Raw genomic sequence first — 17,674 nt, 5'->3', positions numbered from 1 at the left:
CAGAGGTAGCGACTCGCATCTTCCAAAGGTGGGGCAATCCCTGAATGGACCTCTTTGCCACCAGGGCCAACAGAAAGTGCCATCATTTCTCTTCCCATCAGGGATTCAGTATAGGCTCCATCACTGATGCTTTTCTCCTCTCCTGGCTGGGGAGCCTCCTATACGCCTTCTCGCCAATATCTCTGATCCACAAGATCCTCCTGAAAGTGAAGAGAGACAAGGCACGGGTCATCCTTGTAGCACCAACATGGCCCCAACAACATTGGTTCGGGATGCTTTTAGAGCTGGCGGGACCCAGGCATTAGACCCTGCCGCTGCAACCAGACCTCCTGTCTCAAGATCAAGGTTGCCTGCTCCACCCGGAACTGAGCTCCCTACATCTGACGGCTTGGATGCTCCATGGCTGAGTCAGGAGCAGGCCTGCTCAACCCAAGTTCAGCGTGTGCTGTTGGAGAGCAGGAAACCATTGACCAGATCGGCCGATAGGGCTATGTGGAAACGCTTCACCAGCTGGGCAACCCAATGTGGTGTGTCCCCAATGGAGGCATTGATCCCAACAATTTTAGAGTATCTGCTCCATTTGAAACAAGGGGGATTGGCCTTCTCATCCATCAAGGTCCATGGAGCAGCCATATCTGCTTTCCAGCCCTTGGTGGAAGGTAGAACTGTCTTTTCACATGAGATGACGGCCAGGTTCCTTGAGGGATTAGAGAGACTTTTCCTGCCAATAAGGGAGCCTTCTCCTCAGTGGGACCTGAACTTGGTGCTCTCCAGACTCACCGGGCCCGCCTCGAACCCATGGCCTCATGCTGCCTTACATACCTGTCCTGGAAGGTCGCCTTCCTGGTGGCTATCACGTCTGCCAGCGAGTTTTGGAGATCCAGGCATTAACATCAGAACCACCCTCCACGGTGTTTTATAAGGACAAGGTCCAACTACGCCTGCACCCGGCCTTTTTGCCTAAGGTAGTCTCTCATTTTCACCTTAACCAGGACATTTTCCTACCTGTCTTTTGTCCCAAACCTCACAGCTCCAGTGAAGAGAGACGCCTGCATTCTCTCGATGTGAGACGAGCCTTGGCGTTTTACATCGACAGAACCAAACCTTTTCGTCATTCAGTGCAACTCTTCGTGGTATTTGCGGACCGGATGAAGGGGCTGCCGGTTTCCTCGCAGCGTATCTTGAAGTGGATCACGGCCTGCATCCAGGCCTGTTCTGAGCATGCCGGAGCAGCGCCTCTGTTGTCCTTGACAGCCCACTCAGCGAGAGTGCAGGTTTCATCTGCGGCCTTCCAAACTTATGCCCCATCCAGGACATCTGCAGGGCAGCTACCTGGCCATCGGTGCATACCTTCCCGACCCACTATGCCTTGACGCAGCAAGCTCGGGACGACGCTGGCTTCAGGAGAGCAGTGCTTCAAGTGTCACGTCCGTGAACTCCTGCCCGCCTCTGGAGACGCTGCTGGTGAGTCACCTAAATTGGGAATGGACGTGAGCAAGCACTTGAAGCAGAAAGAACGGTCACTTACCTCGTAACTGTTGTTCTTCGAGATGCGTTGCTCATGTCCATGCCACACCCGCCCTCCTTCCCCTCAGTCGGAGTTCCAGCAAGAAGGAACTGAGCAGGAGGGGGAACTGACGGCGCCTATATGCGGGCGCATGTGTGCGCCAGTGCGGGGGGCGCTAGAGCCGGTTTGTACGGGTACCACTAGGGGAAGAAGTTTTCCGGCACTGGTGCATGTGGCGTGCACACACCTAAGTTGGGCATGGATGTGAGTAACACGTCTCGAAGAACAACAGTTACAAGGTAAGTCACCGTTCTTTATGCTGACCTAATTTTCTAATGTAGACCAGGCCTAAGTTCAGTACAGATTCCGTACAAAATAGCAAAAATTTCGGGACTTCTCAGTCTCTTCGTGCGTGTGCGTCTGCGAGTTGAATGAAGAACTTGGCTGGATCACCTGTAAAGAGCAGGACTCTAGCTGGCTCTTCAGAATTAGAGAATCAAAAGCCTCAGATGAGTGTTTGCTAGGCTGGCTCTGTTGGAAGCCTCTAAGTTAGAATATTTTCCTATTGAAAATACTAGGCAATGTGCCAGTGGGAAAATAACCCATCAAAAGCAGAGGCCTGAAATCTACAGGTCATCATGCAGTTAGCTTTCCAGGTGATTAACCACCACCTTTGTTTCAGACTTTACAAAGCTTTCTCCTTCCTCCCCAGTTAAATCAACTGAGAATGGAGCTGCCGGGCAGCTCAGAGTGAAGACCTAGCATCTCAGGCTCTGTGTATGCATACAGCTGCACCACTGCAGCGTGTCTGGTGAAGACGCTCTATGCCCATGGGAGAGAGATCTCCCGTTGGCAGCATAAAACCACCTCCATGAGGGGCAGACGCGATGTCGGTGGGAGAGCTTCTCCCGCTGACATAGTGCTCTGCACGTGATCACTTATGTCGGTGTAACTGCTCAGAAGGGTGATTTTTAACACCCCTGAGTGACGTAAGTTCTGCTGACACAGGCTGTAGTGTAGACATGGCCTTAGTAGAATATTTATTTTTTGTATGTGCCTTAACTTTTGACACAAAATGTGTCAGCTCCATATTTTGCCAGTCCTGTTAAAGCTGAAGAATTTCTCTGAGATTCTACAGGAATTTGAATGTGTTTGAACTGTTACAAGGGTTTCACTTCTTTTTGTTTTTAAATGTGTGCTCTTTGGCGTCTGATTGTTGGATGCTTTTGTCTCCTGCTGACTTGTAGTGAATTTGTTTAAACCCTTGGTGCCCAACCTGTGGCCCAGGGGCCAAAAGTGGCCCATGGAGGCTTTCAAAGTGGCCCATGGCTCCCCTCCTGCTGGCTGCAGAAGGGAGCTGCTGCCCACGGACCCAGGTGGAGTGCATTTCCGTGGGGCTACAAGACCGGTGCAAGCTCCTTGCTGCAACCAAGGGGATGGGAGTTCAGCACTTCCCTCCCCCTGGCTGTAGCAGAGAGCACAGCAAAGCGCTCTGCCTGGGTCCCTAGGTGCTGGATCCCTGCTGGAGCCAAAGGGAGGGGAGCACTGATCTCCTGCCCCCTGGCTGCAGAAGGGAGCCGCTGCCTAGGGATCCAAGTGGAGCGCAGGGGGCTAGAGGATGCATGTGGTTTCCATGCTGCAGCCAGGGAGATGGGACATCAGCGAGGAGGCTTCTTCCATCTGGCTGCAGTGGGGGGGCCCTCCTGGTGGAGACTGGTGGCCCTTCAGGGTTTTAAAAACTATATCTGTGGCCCTCAAGCCAAAAACAATTTAATGATGCACCAGCTGGGAGGAAGCGGCGCTAATGAGAGATTCTTTAGTCACTTTTGACTGGCTAAGTGCTGACAGCAGAGTCACATGGTGAGCATGTCTACACTGCAAAAACCCTGCAGGAACAGGTCTCAGAGCCCGGGGTCAGCTGCCTCGGGCTCACACCACAGCACTAAACATAGCAGTGGAGACGTTCCTACTCAGGCTGGAGCTTGGACTCTGAGACCCACCACCTTCACCAGGTTTCAGAACCAGCCTGAGTGGGAATTTCTACACTGCTGTTTTTAGTCCAGTAGCACAAGCCCAAGGCAGTTGACCTGCTCTGAGTTGACTCAGGCTCTGAGACTTGCTGCTGCCGGGTTGTGGGTTTTTTTATTTGGGTTTCTTTGGTTTTTTGCAGTGGGAGATGTACTGTCAGAGCCCTGCAATTGTACCAGCTGATGCTAGTAGAACTCTCTGCCCACACAGAACTGACTTCAGGGGGCACTGTGTGTGCAGATCAGATGTAGGATCAGGCCATTGCTTGTAACCCCCCCCCCCCCCCTTCCCTGTAATATTATAGGGTTTGCTTCCTACTGATTCTGTCTTTCGCCTCCCTCGGGGCATGTGACTGATTCGAATTAGGCCTGGTCTGCACTAGGAAATTAGGTGGTATAACTGCGTGGCTCAGGAGTGTGAAATATCCACAGCCCTGAGTGACACAGTTAAACCGACCTAACCCCCAGTGTAGACAGTGCAGGGTTGATTGGAGAATTCTCCCATTGACCTAGCTACCGCCTCTCGGGAAGGTGGTGATGGGAGAATCCCTTCTGTTGGCATAGGTAGCATCTTCACTGAATCGCCACAGCAGCGCCACTGCTGCATTGTAAGTGTCGACAAGCCCTTAAGCTTAACTGAGAGTTTACCAGAAACCTGCTTCTGAACATCTCTTTTTTTAATACTGAAATGTGCATTCTCCCTCTCTCTGTTCTGGCTTTAATTTACAATGTCATGTTTTCAGAGCCTGAAGACATCTGCCAGCAAGATTCAAAGAGGGGAGAAAATCTAGCAGATCTTTTAACCCTGAAAAATAAAACAATGGTGCATTTACCACAGACTTGTGCACCTGCAGACAACACATTGGGCATGCCTTCATGACTTGCATGGAATCACTTTTTTTAAAGACATTCACAAAACAATAAAACCTTTTATTTAAGTTATAGGTAGGCTTGGAAGGATGAGATATTTATTGATAAATGCCTATTTCACCTTGCAAGCACAAACTGACAAAAAAAAATTTCATTGATGATGACTGAAATTTACAAATAGGCAAAGTAAGAAAAATGTTGCTTGAGAACTTACTAGAGGGAAAATTCACTGGATTTTCAATAAAAATTGTTACAAATGGACTAGCGAATGAATAGTAAAAACAGGTATGATTTGTTGATTTAAGAATATTTGCTTTGTATATTTTGACATGTGATGTTGACAGTTTGTGTTTTAATGGATTATAAAGCTTTAACTCTTTGACTCTCAATATCCACTGGCATTAAATAATTGTCTGATCCCCCCCAAATTTCCTGCAACTGAAAATGTAAATTGCTAAAAATTGAAATATGCTTAAAAATGAACATCAGTATTATCTTTCCAAATTATTTAAAAATAAAATCCAAATTCTGCCAAGTGTAGATGATGGTGCTATTATAATATGTAACAAATGTAATGAATAAATACTTGTACTTTTAAAACTTAAAAAAAAAAGAAGTAAAAGCTGTCGTCAGGTCATCAGTTCTAAAAACTTAACTTCCTACAACATACCCAGGGGAAAAGAAATCGTCTGCTGACTCTTAAAGTCTGTGCAGGTTAGTCAGAACTCTGACCGACAACAAATAAAGCCATTCAATGCCTGTGTTAAACGGGTGTTCTCCCAGAGTCCATGCTGAGTACTACACTCAGGCTAAGTCTACACTACCAAGGGAAGTCGACTTTCGACTTTCAGCAGCTGATTTTTAGAAATCGCAGCAGTGTGTACACACTACACTGTTTGCACAGGTCTCCTGCGTTTACACTGACCAGCCTTAATTTGAATTGCAAAGCAGTGCAATGTGGGTAGCTGTCTCACAGTGCAACTAGCCACGGTGGCTGTTGGGACGAGTGTCATTGTCCCAGGATGCAACGCTGCTTCCCCCTTCCTCCCCCAAACAAACAGGAAAAGTATTTTTGTGCCGTTTTTTTACTCCCCACGCTCGCCATTGTTGCAGAGACATGGAGCCAGCTCAACTCTGCACTATTATTGTGAGCGTTACAAACACATCACAGCTTATCATCGAGTATTTTCGAAGTAGAGCAAGAGGCCGAAGCGCACACAACAGCGATGCCACCGAGGCTGCCCTGCAACAAGCCATCGAGCAGAACAATTCCCGATTGCTGCAGGCTGTAACGAGTCATCTGCAGTCCGTGGAGCGCTGGTTCTGGTGCAGGGAAACAAGCATAGACTGGTGGGACCACATCATTATGCAGCTGTGGGCTGATGATCAGTGGCTGCAAAACTTTCGTATGCAAAAGGCAACTTTCCTGGAACTGTGCTCAGAGCTGGCCCCGTCCCTGAAGCCTGTGAATACTCGCTTGAGACCAGCTCTGACAGTGGAGAAGAGAGTCGCCATCGCTCTGTGGAAGCTGGCAACTCCAGACTGTTACCGCTCCGTTGGGAATCAATTTGGAGTCAGTAAATCTACAGTGGGCACCGCTGTGATTCAAGTGTGCAGGGCCATCAATAGACTTCTGCTACAAAGGGTAGTGACTTTGGGAAATGTGCAGGATATAGTGGAGGGGTTTGCCATGATGGGCTTCCCAAACTGCGAGGGGGCCATTGATGGAATGCACATCCTCATCTTAGTGCCTGCCCACCTAGCAACCCAGTACATAAACCGCAAGGGGTTTTCCATGGTCCTGCAGGGCCTTGTGGATCACAGGGGTCGTTTCACCGACATCAGTGTGGGGTGGTCTGGGAAGGTGCATGACACGCGTGTATTTCGTAATTCGGGGCTGTTCTCTAATATGCAGGTGGGCACTTTTTTCCCTGACCAAAAAACTCACATCGGGGGTATGGAAATGCCCATAGTGATCCTGGGGGATCCTGCTCACCCCTTGCTCCCTTGGCTAATGAAGCCGTACACCAGGCACCTTGACAGCGACAAGGAGTGTTTTAATAACAGGTTAAGCACTTGCAGAATGGTTGCAGGATGTGCCTTTGGGCGTTTAAAGGGCAGATGCAGGAGTCTCCTCACTAGGCTGGACATGACTGAGAAGAACCTCCCTTCGGTGATGTCTGCGTGCTGTGTTCTTCATAATGTGTGTGAAGTGAAGGGTGAGAGGTTCCGCGGGGGTTGGGCTGCAGAGGCACAAAGACTGGCCGCCAATTATGAGCAGCCAGACGCCAGCACTACGCTGAGAGCGAACCGCGGAGCGCTTTGCATTAGGAAAGCTTTGAAAACCAGGTTCTGCAATGAGATGCAGGAGTGATTTCTGCTCCTGTATGTGGTTTGCCTTTGGTGAACCCCCCACCTCCCCACCACCCCCCTTGATATCTGTGCCCGACAAATCCCTCCTGAACAAGATATGATTTAATAAAGAAACGTGTTGAAATGATGCAAAGTTTTATTTGTGAACATTCAAGTCATGGGAGCTGGGGGGGGGAGGGTTCATTCACAGTCTCAAGGGGTAGGGTGGTTGCTTGCTGGCCAGCTGTCAGCGGCGTCGCTGTCGCACCGGGGTGGAGGCGAGCATGTACTGCAGCCTGGCCATTCTCCTCCGAGACCTCTTGGGGGTGGGGAGGTGGAGGGTAGCAAAGCCCTTGGTTGAGGAGCATTATGGAGGGGCTGCAGTGGGACTCTGTCCTGCCTCTGCTCCTCCTGAATCTCCACAAGCCACCGGAGCATGTCTGCCTGGTCGCGCATGATTCGCAGCATTTCCTGCGTGGTGCTGTGATCATGATCCTGCATTTCTCTGCGACTCTCCCTGTCCATGTCCATGTTCTGGGACAAGGTCAGCCTCCACGCTCTGAGCTCTGTCTCTGCGGCAGCTGGGGTGTTCATGAGCTCACCAAACATGTCATCTCTTGGGGTTTTGTTTTTTTTCCTCTTTCTAATCTGCGATACTCTTTCCGCAGCATTTCTTGAGGGTCGGTCCAATGCCAAGGCGTCTACGGAATGAAACAAAAATAACAAGGTAGCCACTGTTAGCAGAGTGAAGAAAATGATCCAACTGTAACAAAGTAGACCATGATCCCCATGCAGTGCACAGGGCAAACACAGAGCCTCATTCCATTCCTGACGTCCCAGAGGGGTCTGCTCGCTGTGCCATTGCAGAGAGGATCTGAGGAGAGCGTGGTGGATGGGGGGGAAACTCTGCTGGTCTTTTAAACCCTTACAGAGAGGAACTGCGGAGAGCGTTGGGGAGGAGGGGGGAGTCTATGCTTAAAACACAGATTTGCTGGGTGCAGCAGGGTACCAGCAGGGTTCCGCCATGATGCTGGCTACCTTGATTGCAGCGAAGCATCCTACCGTGGAGGGAGGAACAAGGCAGCCCTCCCCTGAAACGTTCTGCGAGGGATAACAGATTACATACATGAAAGTTTCTGTGAGATATCAACTGATGATTAACGTAGCATTTCTCATCACATAAATCAACTGTTCCCTGGACAACCCCACAGTACAGTCACCGAAACGCCTAAAATCCCCTTCGTACCCCCTCCCCACCCAATGTACAAGGACAGAAATGCTAAGAAGAAAAAAAACTCACCAGCTGTGCCTTCCCCGGGATCATCTGTGCTGTCCTGGGTGCTGCTGGGCTGCTCGGGGGTCAGGAATAGGTCCTGACTTTCAGAGAGAACGGACACCCCGCTCTCCTGCACCCTGCTCTCCTCAGCCTCCTCCTCCTCTTCGTCCACGGAGTCCTCATCTTTGACCATGGACTGTGACCTGGCGGAGGTATTGATGCTGCGGGGCGGCACCGTGGTGTGATCACCACCGAGAATTGCATGCACCTCATCGTAGAAGCGGCATGTTTTGGGCGAGGAGCCAGAACGGCTGTTAGCTTCCCTGGCTTTCTGATACGACTGGCGCAGCTCCTTGATCTTCACGCGGCACTGCTGCGCGTCCCTGTTGTGTCCCTTCTCCAGCATGCCCTGGGACATCTTCCCATAAATGTCCAGATTCCTTTTGCTGGCTCTGAGCTGAGCCAGAACAGGCTCCTCGCCCCACAGCCCGATGAGATCTAAGACCTCTGGTCGACTCCGTGCTGGAGCGCGTTTGAGCTTTGCAGTAGCCATGCGGAGAACAGTGACAAAGCTCTCCACACTGGCAGCACAGGAAATGAAAATTCAAATGTTCCCGGGGCTTGAGGGGAGTGGACATTTCCAGGTAGCGTGACCACAGAGCAGCACAGCGCGACTGTCCAGAGCGGTCAAAACGTGGCATTGTGGATACATTCCGGAGGTCAATAGATTTGATTTAAGTGACGTTGTGTCTACACTGACACTAAATTGATTTAACAGATTTGATTTCGGTGCTACGCCACTTGCAGAGGTGCTCTTATTAAGTCGATTTTCAGGCACCTTAATTCGAATTAACAGTGGTGCCAGTGTAGACGCAGGTGTAAGTAGGTCGACGTAAGTGACTTTAAGTCGACCTAAGTCGCCAGTGTAGACCAGGCCTCAGAAAGAGATTTTCTGCAGCGGCACTTACAAAATCTACTGGCCAAGCTGATATCCTGAAATAACATGAAAAGTATTTACAATAAAAATCTGTCTGGGAAGGTTGCAGTAAAACTGCAGCCATGCAGCCACGTGAGCAATCGCTGGACAATCTCTCCCTGTAGCGGGGTGTAGAAATAGGACTGCTCTCTCCTGCAAATGAAGGTCCTAGTGGCAGGTTGAGTAGAACAGGGAGCTTGCTGCGCCTGCCCTTAGCCCACTGGAGTCAGGGAGGCTCCCTGTGCGGGCAGCAGTCTGCTCACGCATGGTGCAGTGCAGAATGATGCTTAAAGGGCCAGTCTTGCACGCCCTTATTCGTGGAGGTGGGGAAAGGGAATGCCACGGAACTCCTCTTCCTGCCCTTCCACGGCACAAGCAGTGGGGGAAGTGGGAGTCCAGAAGGTCATCTTCCCCCTCCCCTGGAGCAGCAGCTGGTGGGGCAAGGGGGATCCTCAAAAGCTGTCTGAGCACACAGCCTGCCAAGCGGACCTGCAGCCCAACGGGAACGCTGGTTGGTTACAGCTGTAACTGGCATGTACATAGCAATGCCGAGCCATTCTGTGCTTCTTCTGCATTAGGTTTGCTGTAGAATGTTATTTCAGCTATGTGTTTAGTGACTGACCAGAATGGACTTCATCCAAGGCTAACTCTAGTTATCTCAGCAGAAAGCCCTTCCATGTAACTTCCTTAAGGCTTGTCTGTGTATCCTGTGAAGCTCTGTCTCTCCCCTGGAGCTGAGACGTCTTGCTGAGGTTTTAAATGATCTTTCTGTCTTGGCCAGGACATGACCTTCCACTTCAGCTACGAGCATGTGCCGCTGCTGTTTTCTGGACTGATGATCAATACTCCCGGAGGTTAGTAAAGCTGTGTCAGCGAAGCGGCTGGCGTGCTGCTCTCACCCATGCCCAGAGGCTTGCTACTGAGCAGTCGTGGCTGAATAACCCCACGCCATGAGGTCAGACGTTCCTAAAGTATCCAGGGCGAAATGGATAACAAGCTGGAAATTGGGGCACAGGGGTTGAAGGGGCTGGGAAGGTTTTCATGTCACTGTTCCACAGGCCTTAACGAATGTGGCTGAGAGTTTCACTTTACAGGGCTGGATGCCCCACACTCCTGTTAGCCTGTGCGGTGGCAGCTAGTCATTGGATTGTTAGGTGCTTTTCGCTGTGTGCTTGAACAAATGGCTGATTCTGTGCAGATTCAGTAACCTGAGTGTGTTCTTTCCTTTCTATCAGAAATGGCTGGTGCTTTTGTGGCCGTCTTCTTCCTAGCCATGTTTTATGAGGGCCTCAAAATAGCCCGGGAGAGTCTGCTCCGGAAATCACAGGTCAGCATTCGTTACAACTCCATGCCTGTCCCAGGACCAAATGGCACCACTCTGATGGAGACACACAAAACAGTTGGGTAAGAATTCACTTTCCTTCTAAGACAAACGCTGCTCATCTGAGCAAAACACCCTGGGGAAGTCTGGAACATGGCAAATTTTAGGCAGATCAAATAGTCCCCTACAGCAAAACTAACTTCACATTTGCACAGGCTTCATCCTGAAGGAGCTTAAAGAACAAACTATAAATATGGGGATCCTGTGGCTCCCTTTTTTGTGGGGAAGGGAATGGAGCAGCTACTCTGCACCAGCCATGTGAGGGTAACAAAGAATAACTTCAGTGGAAGCTGTGAGGGAGGTGGGTGCTGTTTCCAGATTTGAATTTGGCCAGGACAGTCGACTGTGTCTATTCTTGCAGAAGGCACCAAAGGATTTTGCTGTGCCCACGAGTGGTCGAGACTTATGTTTGCAGGCAAGAGAAGCTGCCCTATGTGGCTGGCAGTGAGGGCCAGGTAGTAAAATGAGCTGGAGGGATTTTGGACCCTCAAACCTTAGCAGTTCTGATCACCCGGTGAACACTGTTATCCCTCATCAAGTAATAACTGGTTTTTCTTACAAAGCAGCCACCTTAATGCAGGAAGCTGCAGTCATCTATGACAGGAGAGCTCTGCCCTTCACTGTCCCCTCTCCCTTAGTGTCTCATGGCCACCTGGCAGTCCCAGCCCACAGGTTGTTCTCTCTGCTCTCCTCCTGTGGCTCTTGTTTACTGACTGGTCATCCTTTTCTGGTTCCTCAGACAACAGATGCTGAGCTTCCCTCATCTCCTGCAGACAGGGCTGCACGTCATACAGGTGGTGGTCAGTTACTTCCTCATGCTGATCTTCATGACCTACAACGGATACCTCTGCATAGCTGTGGCAGCGGGCGCGGGCACCGGTTACTTCCTCTTCAGCTGGAAAAAGGCAGTTGTTGTGGATATCACGGAGCACTGCCATTAATGCTGGACATAGGGTGAGAGCCTCTCTCTGCCCCTCGGCTCGCTTTGACTGCAGTCACCGAGAGTTTGGGGATCGTTCTCAGGCTGACTGAGAACAACGTACACCGTAACAATCGATGTGTGTTTTACCACCAATATCCTAGTCAGGGCAAGGCCTGGGCAGCTCACAGGGATTCCTGGTTTTGGGAAATAACATTGCCCCTTTCCTGTCCAGCAGCCTGGCACCCACGCTAGATGGACCAGCTCTGGAGGTCACACCGGAGCCACCCTGGCCCATGATTTATGTGTTACTTTTAGATTGTACCCTGATTGAAATTAGCTAGCAAGTAGAAATTTACAAGATTATTGAAATGTCCTTTTAAAACATTTTATTTTTAAAGAATGAATATTCAGATCTGGGGATTATATGAATGGTCAGTAAAGGTGCCAGTATGTGACAATGACTATTTTAATTTTCTAAAAAATCTATCCTTAATGTGGAGGGATGAGGGGGAGGCAGGAACATCCTTGACCTCTGGGCCAACAAAACCCTCTGTGACTATTTGTAGCAACTTCTGTCCACAAAATGTGGAGTACTGCGAGTAAATTACTATAGGCCTGTAAGCGTATGGGTGTGATTAATGTTGTTAGTTTTCTGCTGTATCCTTGCTCTGAACAGCAGGAACATTTCAAATTGGCCACTGTGGCTTCCTGATCATGGAAATGTACTTGCCAAGTGCAAATCAACCATCGCATTTTAAGTAGCAGAAAGAGACTTGAAATAAACCATTGAAGCCCCGTTGATTTCATCTTGATTTGCAGCCATGCACTGTTAGAGACTCAGATTTGTCATTCAGTGAAAATTGTCAGCATCTGGCTCTATTGTTCTGACCGTTTACAATATTGTGATTTTTTTTTTTCCCTTTCCTGGTAAACCAAGTGACCCCAAGAAGGCTATTAAAGGTTGACATTTCTGTAAAGGAGATTCCTTGGCTGGGCTGGCAGATAAAGAACCAAGCTTCTGTAGGTGAGAGGATATAGCAGCCTAAAACTTACTCCTCTTAGATGAGGGTTGGGGGATGCGAGACTGTAGGGTGAGTAAAAGGACTTCCAGCCTGGAGGACTTTCCTTTGTCATAATCACTGAACCTGGAACGTCTCAACATGGCTGTGCTGGAGCAGCCAGTGCCAATGTCAGAGATGTGTAGCAGCCTGTGGAGAGTTTTCCACCCTCCAGCCAGTCCACCCTGTGCTAGGAGCCCAGCAGATCTCATGAGCAAGGCAGGGTTCAGTTCTGGTGGGAGACTGCCTGGAATGCCCTGGTGCTGTGGGCAGCAGTGTTGATTCTTCCCGCTGAGTCACAGCTAAACGGTGGTACTACGGGAGGTTGTGCTGCAAGAGGTACCCCGTTCAGATGAGATGTAAAGCTGGGTTCCTGATCGCTTGTTAGAGATCCCTTGGCTCTCTGTGTAAGAGGCGGGGTGTTAGCCAAGCGTGCTGGCCTGATTCTGGCAGGAGTAATGCCAATCCCCTTGCAGTTTTACTGATTGTTATATCCCTCACCGATCCGAAGGGGGGGTGTGGTGTGAAATGACTGCTCAGGTTCTTGACATGATCTCTGTATGTTGTTGTTCTCATGCTATGGCCCCAGATAATCATGGGCTCTTGGAGCCCTTCCTGGTGGGGTCTGGCTGTGGGAAAGGTGGGCCAGGGTCTCTTCCCAGGAGTGTCGTGGAATGGGAAAGCTGGAGAACTGCTATTCAGATTTGATCAGCTCATTTGTAAGGTGCTTTGGGATGAAAGAGGCTACAGAAACGCCATTTGGTTTTCAGCCCCTGACTGTGATGTGAGGGGCAGGGCTGCATGGTCTCTAGTAGCCTCTCACACAAATTCTGCTACCCCCAGATGCTCAGAAATCAAATAAAAATCCCCACAGGGTGAGCAATGGCAGAGGCAAGGAAGAAAAAGGCTAGGTTGGCCCATGAGATGCATGGCCAGTGCGGCCTTAGAACCAGGCCCTGTGCTGGTGCTTTGAGATCCAGAGCAGCATACCTTCTTGGAGACTCTTTTGTTCAGCACACAAAGCTCACTTCACTCCTGACAGGTGGAGTTGAAAATCCCCCAGTAGACGCGGGGAGTCTGGAAGGAACCTCAGGATGGCCCGTGCTGTCAGTACAGTAAGATGAACTCCAGCTCCTGTTCTGGTCACGTCCAAATAGCTGCTGACTCCTCAGCACATTGTGGTTTGCTGCTTGAGGGGTCCGTACCTGCTGACACCAATTAATGCCCCAGAAAGCTATGGCTCAGCTGTGATGAACTGGCAGGAGCTTTCCCATTGTCACTGTGTACTCCCCTAGAGTCCCTAAGTGGCTGTACATTGTTGAAAAGGAGGAGGACAGCACCAGGACTGAGAGCTGATAAATGGAGCTGGCAAAAAAGATTATGGCAAGACAATGTGAGAACTAGCCTCCAGCATGTAAACAGTGAGTCCTTTTGAGAAGAGCGTCTCTGCATTCACATACAGTGGCAGCTTTGAGTCCAGAGAGAGAGACTAGCAGTTGGATTGCTAATAGCAGCCATGTAAGGAAAGATGGCTCTTGTGATAGGTGTGTCTGAAGCTTCCTTAGACTTGGCTGTCTGGGGCAGGGTGTGTGTACGCAGGCCTAGTACAGTGGATCTCCGACTGCCTTCTCGAGATGCTCCTGCAATACACTAAGAAAACCTACCTTCCTCTACACTGTTTAGAAGAAAACTTAGGAACCATCGTGCATTACCGCCAGCCGGCCTGCTGCCCTGAGCTCCCACTGCAGTCACCTGCTCTTTTCAAAGGTTGGTCCCCCAGTGTGCTGACGCGAGGTACTTGTGCTTTTCATCTTTGCAGAGCAGCACAGACTGGAGCAAAGGGGGATGAATCAAAGTCAAACCAAATGTTTACCCCAAAATCAAACATCCACTGAACCTAGGTTTAGCTCTTGCTGTTTCCTGCAGCTGATCAGCACGAGAATGAAAATCAAGGGGAACAGATCCTGGATGGAATGTGACCAATACTTCTGGGCTTTTGACAGGAGGGAAAAGGAAGAACCCTTGCCCCATTCTTCCATGCCTGGCAGTGCAGGTTCTTCCCTTCACAATCCTGGTGTTACCCAGATCCAAGGTGATGTGGGCACAATAGCCTCCTGAGGAGTAACTAGTGTACGATGGAAACTTGATAGGGTAGCAATAGTGCAGCAAAGGTCCTCCCAGACTGAAGTCCTGTCTCCAGCAGTGGCCTGTTCCAGCTGCATCATGGAAGGAAAAATCCTCCTAATATACCTCAAATAATTCTCATGCTATAGCATTTGGGGCAAGTGTGGGAGGGGGGGTTATTTCCTGTCCCCCAAGTTAATAGCTCCGTGCCCTGAAGTTTGAGTAACTTCAGTGCTAAAACAGCTGATGACAGGGGCTGGTTTTTAATCCTTCTGCCCACTGATCCTTGAGATAAATAGCATCAATGCGTTCCATAACTCAGCTCTCTGAAAACCGGGCTCCTTTGATTAGTCCTAGTGATCCTTTTCCTTGGGGACCTTTTGGTCTCTTTGGGACGCAGTGACTAGGAGCTTTTCATGCTGACGTTGGTTATTTCATATGCCTTTGGACATTCTGGCTCTTTCCAAACTTGACAACCCCCAGCTACTTAATCTTTCCTCCCCCATTACTCCTTCTAGACATATTGGTTGCTTTCACTTTCAGATGAGAAAATTAATCCATATTCCCAGATGTAGAATCATTGTGTCATCCAAGCATCACGACACTTCCTATATAATTCTGTCCTTGTTCTGTTAGCTTTTCTAACGTGCTCTGGGATGTAGCCGCTGTTCTTGCTGGATCTTTTTAGTAAGAAAACGTATCATATATATTTATATGGCCTTCGTCTCTGCAGCATCCGAGTGCCTCACAACATGCTGTGGGACAGGTCAGTGCTATTATCCTGCTTTACAGCTCGGGAACTCAGGCCCACAGCTACGAAGGTGTTTAGGCTCCTAACTTCCATTGGAATCCGTGGACGTTAGAAGCTTAGATGTCTAGGTGAATCTGGGGCTGAGGTACTTGCTGAAGGTCACACATCTATGGCAGAGCAGGAAATTGATCCCAGTCCCCAGTATCCCTGGCTAGTGCCCTGACCACGGGACCATCCTTCCTCTTGCTGGTTATGAAAAGTTCAACTCTTTGGAAGGCAGCTAGTTGGGTGCATGTGACATGGAAACTGGTTCCCACCGCTCCTGTAGGTGTTCCTGATCACTGGTAAGCTTCAGACTTTTGGGATCTTGCTCCTTATTCTCTCTCCCTGGGCCCATCTCCTCAGACTGCTTGAATGTGACATTACTCACCCTCCACTCCATCGGCTGGGAAGCAGCAGGGGCGGAGATTTGGGGCTGGCCATGGCTCAAGTGGGTGGGGTAGAGTGAAGGATGTTCTAGCGCTAGTCAGGCCCAGGCGGGGGAGGAAGAGAGGGCGGCCCTAATGAAGAGTACACTTCAAAACCCTCTACCCTACCCTGGCTGCAGCATGCTCTGTCAGCCGTCCCTGCTCAATCACAATCTCCATAAACAGAGCCTGAATCATGGCAATTCACAAGTCAGCCAAGAGTGGCCAGGGCCGTACCTTCGCCTTGAGCCCCAGTACAAAATGCCCCTATTATCTCTCTGGTCCTCTCGTGACCTTTCAATGCATGACCAGGTTTTACTCTGTGTGGTTAAATGTTAATTGACAATCCAGTGGTGTGCTGATCTCCTCGTGGTACATCAGTCCTAACTCACCCATGCTTCTGGCCCAGGCTGGTTGATTTGCCAGCCTCCCTGAGAGTCCTTCTCCTGCCTGGCATTGTTTGCAGGTGTTTGCGGCACACCTCCTGACACTAACAGTAGACTTCTATTGGAGGAGAGTTTGGAGATAAAACCCCTCCAACGATTAATAACTGTTCTTAAATGACACCTGTATTTAACATGCTTAAAGACAGCCTGTGATGGGCTGCATGCAAGTGTTTTGTTTTCAGAATGTGTCGCTTGCTGGTGACCTTGGATGAACTGCACAAAGTGTTCGCTCGTCTCCCAGGATCTGAATTCTGTTGCAAATAAACTGTCTTTTGTTGCTTTTTTATCCAAGTGCCTTTAGGAAATGATTGTGTAGTGCCTTTTAGTTGAGCTATCCCTGGTTCCAGCTGTGTCACAGGATCTGTAGGGTTGGTTACAGGGGACCATGACTTTGTTTGTAAATCTGTTCTGGAAACAACGTGTTTGAAATGTAAATAGAGATCCTCCTGTATATAATCAGTTAATAAAGCAGACTGCATTTTACTGGGGTGGGTGTGTGTCTTGGAAGCTGCCTCCACCACAGACAGGGCAAAGCTGGGCCCTGAGCCACGGCAGGCACCATCAGCCTCCAGGAGGAGTAACTCCCCAGCTGTAAGTGACCCAGGGAGCCAGGAGCTACACTACTCACCAGGGTCTTATCCTCAGCCCCTTTCCAGCCAACCCCCCTCCACAGGACAAGCCCAGCACAGAGGCTTGGAGTGACATTTGTGCTGTGTTTTAGAATGGAGGAAAGGAACAGCATCTTCTAGGGCACTTGAGCACCAATGTCAGCACATGAAAAATAGCGTCGGAAGCTCCTGGGCCAGTAGGGATGGGGCTCATTGGACAGCTAGGGTAACCTTCCGTTCCTTTGAGCTTGCAATGGGTGGGAAAAGCCAAGTAGAGGAAGAGGCATTAGCACAACCACCTCCAAAACCTGCTTTCTAGTGAGAGGCCATAAACCTACAATCACTTCAAGTGGGTGAACAGCAAGGCTGGAGAAGAATTTAGTATGATGAGCTTATAACTAGGAGTAGCAGGACACTGGACTGGGTTACCTAGGGAGGTGGTGGAATCTCCATCCTTAGAGGTTTTTAAGGCCTGGCTTGACAAAGCCCTGGCTGGGATGATTTAGTTGGGGTTGGTCATGCTTTGAGCAGGGGGCGTTGACTAGACCTCCTGAGGTCCCTCCCAACCCTTATCATCTACAATTCTATGAAAACACTCCACTGAGAGGTATTTTTTGTCTGTGAGATTAGGTAAAAAACAAGAGCTAAGCAGCTATGATTGGTGGCCTTTGCTTGCCACAGCCAACACCCCTCACCACTCTCAAAATCCTCTCCAAACAGCTACAGGCTAGTCACATTGCCTGGCTTTTAATTATTTACTACTTCCATTGTCCAAGTCAAACTTATTGATCTGAAAACCCACAAAGGGAGTCACACGTCCCAGCCGCCCATTTATGCTATTGCACTGTTTGAAGATTGGATTGGGACAGGGGTTTGCAGCCTTTCACCTCCAAGGCACCAGCTCAAATC

General features: G+C 49.6%; 1 protein-coding gene across 4 annotated transcripts in view; it reads left to right on the top strand.

Annotated features, from left to right (window-relative positions):
• The window catches only part of SLC31A1 (solute carrier family 31 member 1), a 54,536-nt gene extending 37,896 nt beyond the window's left edge, over positions 1 to 16,640 (top strand). For all 4 annotated transcript variants that reach the window (XM_067561541.1, XM_067561544.1, XM_067561540.1 and 1 more), the window contains exons 3-5: positions 9,790 to 9,862; positions 10,244 to 10,412; positions 11,129 to 16,640. In XM_067561541.1, coding sequence (XP_067417642.1) covers positions 9,790 to 9,862; positions 10,244 to 10,412; positions 11,129 to 11,330 — 444 coding nt within the window. In that variant the 3' untranslated portion in view covers positions 11,331 to 16,640. The remainder of the gene's footprint in view (positions 1 to 9,789; positions 9,863 to 10,243; positions 10,413 to 11,128) is intronic.
• The last annotated feature ends 1,034 nt before the right edge of the window (positions 16,641 to 17,674 follow it).

The sequence above is a fragment of the Emydura macquarii genome, unplaced genomic scaffold (assembly GCF_026122565.2).
Source record: "Emydura macquarii macquarii isolate MOO-44397 ecotype Brisbane River unplaced genomic scaffold, CSIRO-AGI_Emac_v2 contig_2417, whole genome shotgun sequence".
Classification (NCBI taxonomy): domain Eukaryota; kingdom Metazoa; phylum Chordata; order Testudines; family Chelidae; genus Emydura; species Emydura macquarii.
Note: the sequence above shows the minus strand (reverse complement) of the source record. Positions and strands in the feature narration are given on the sequence as shown.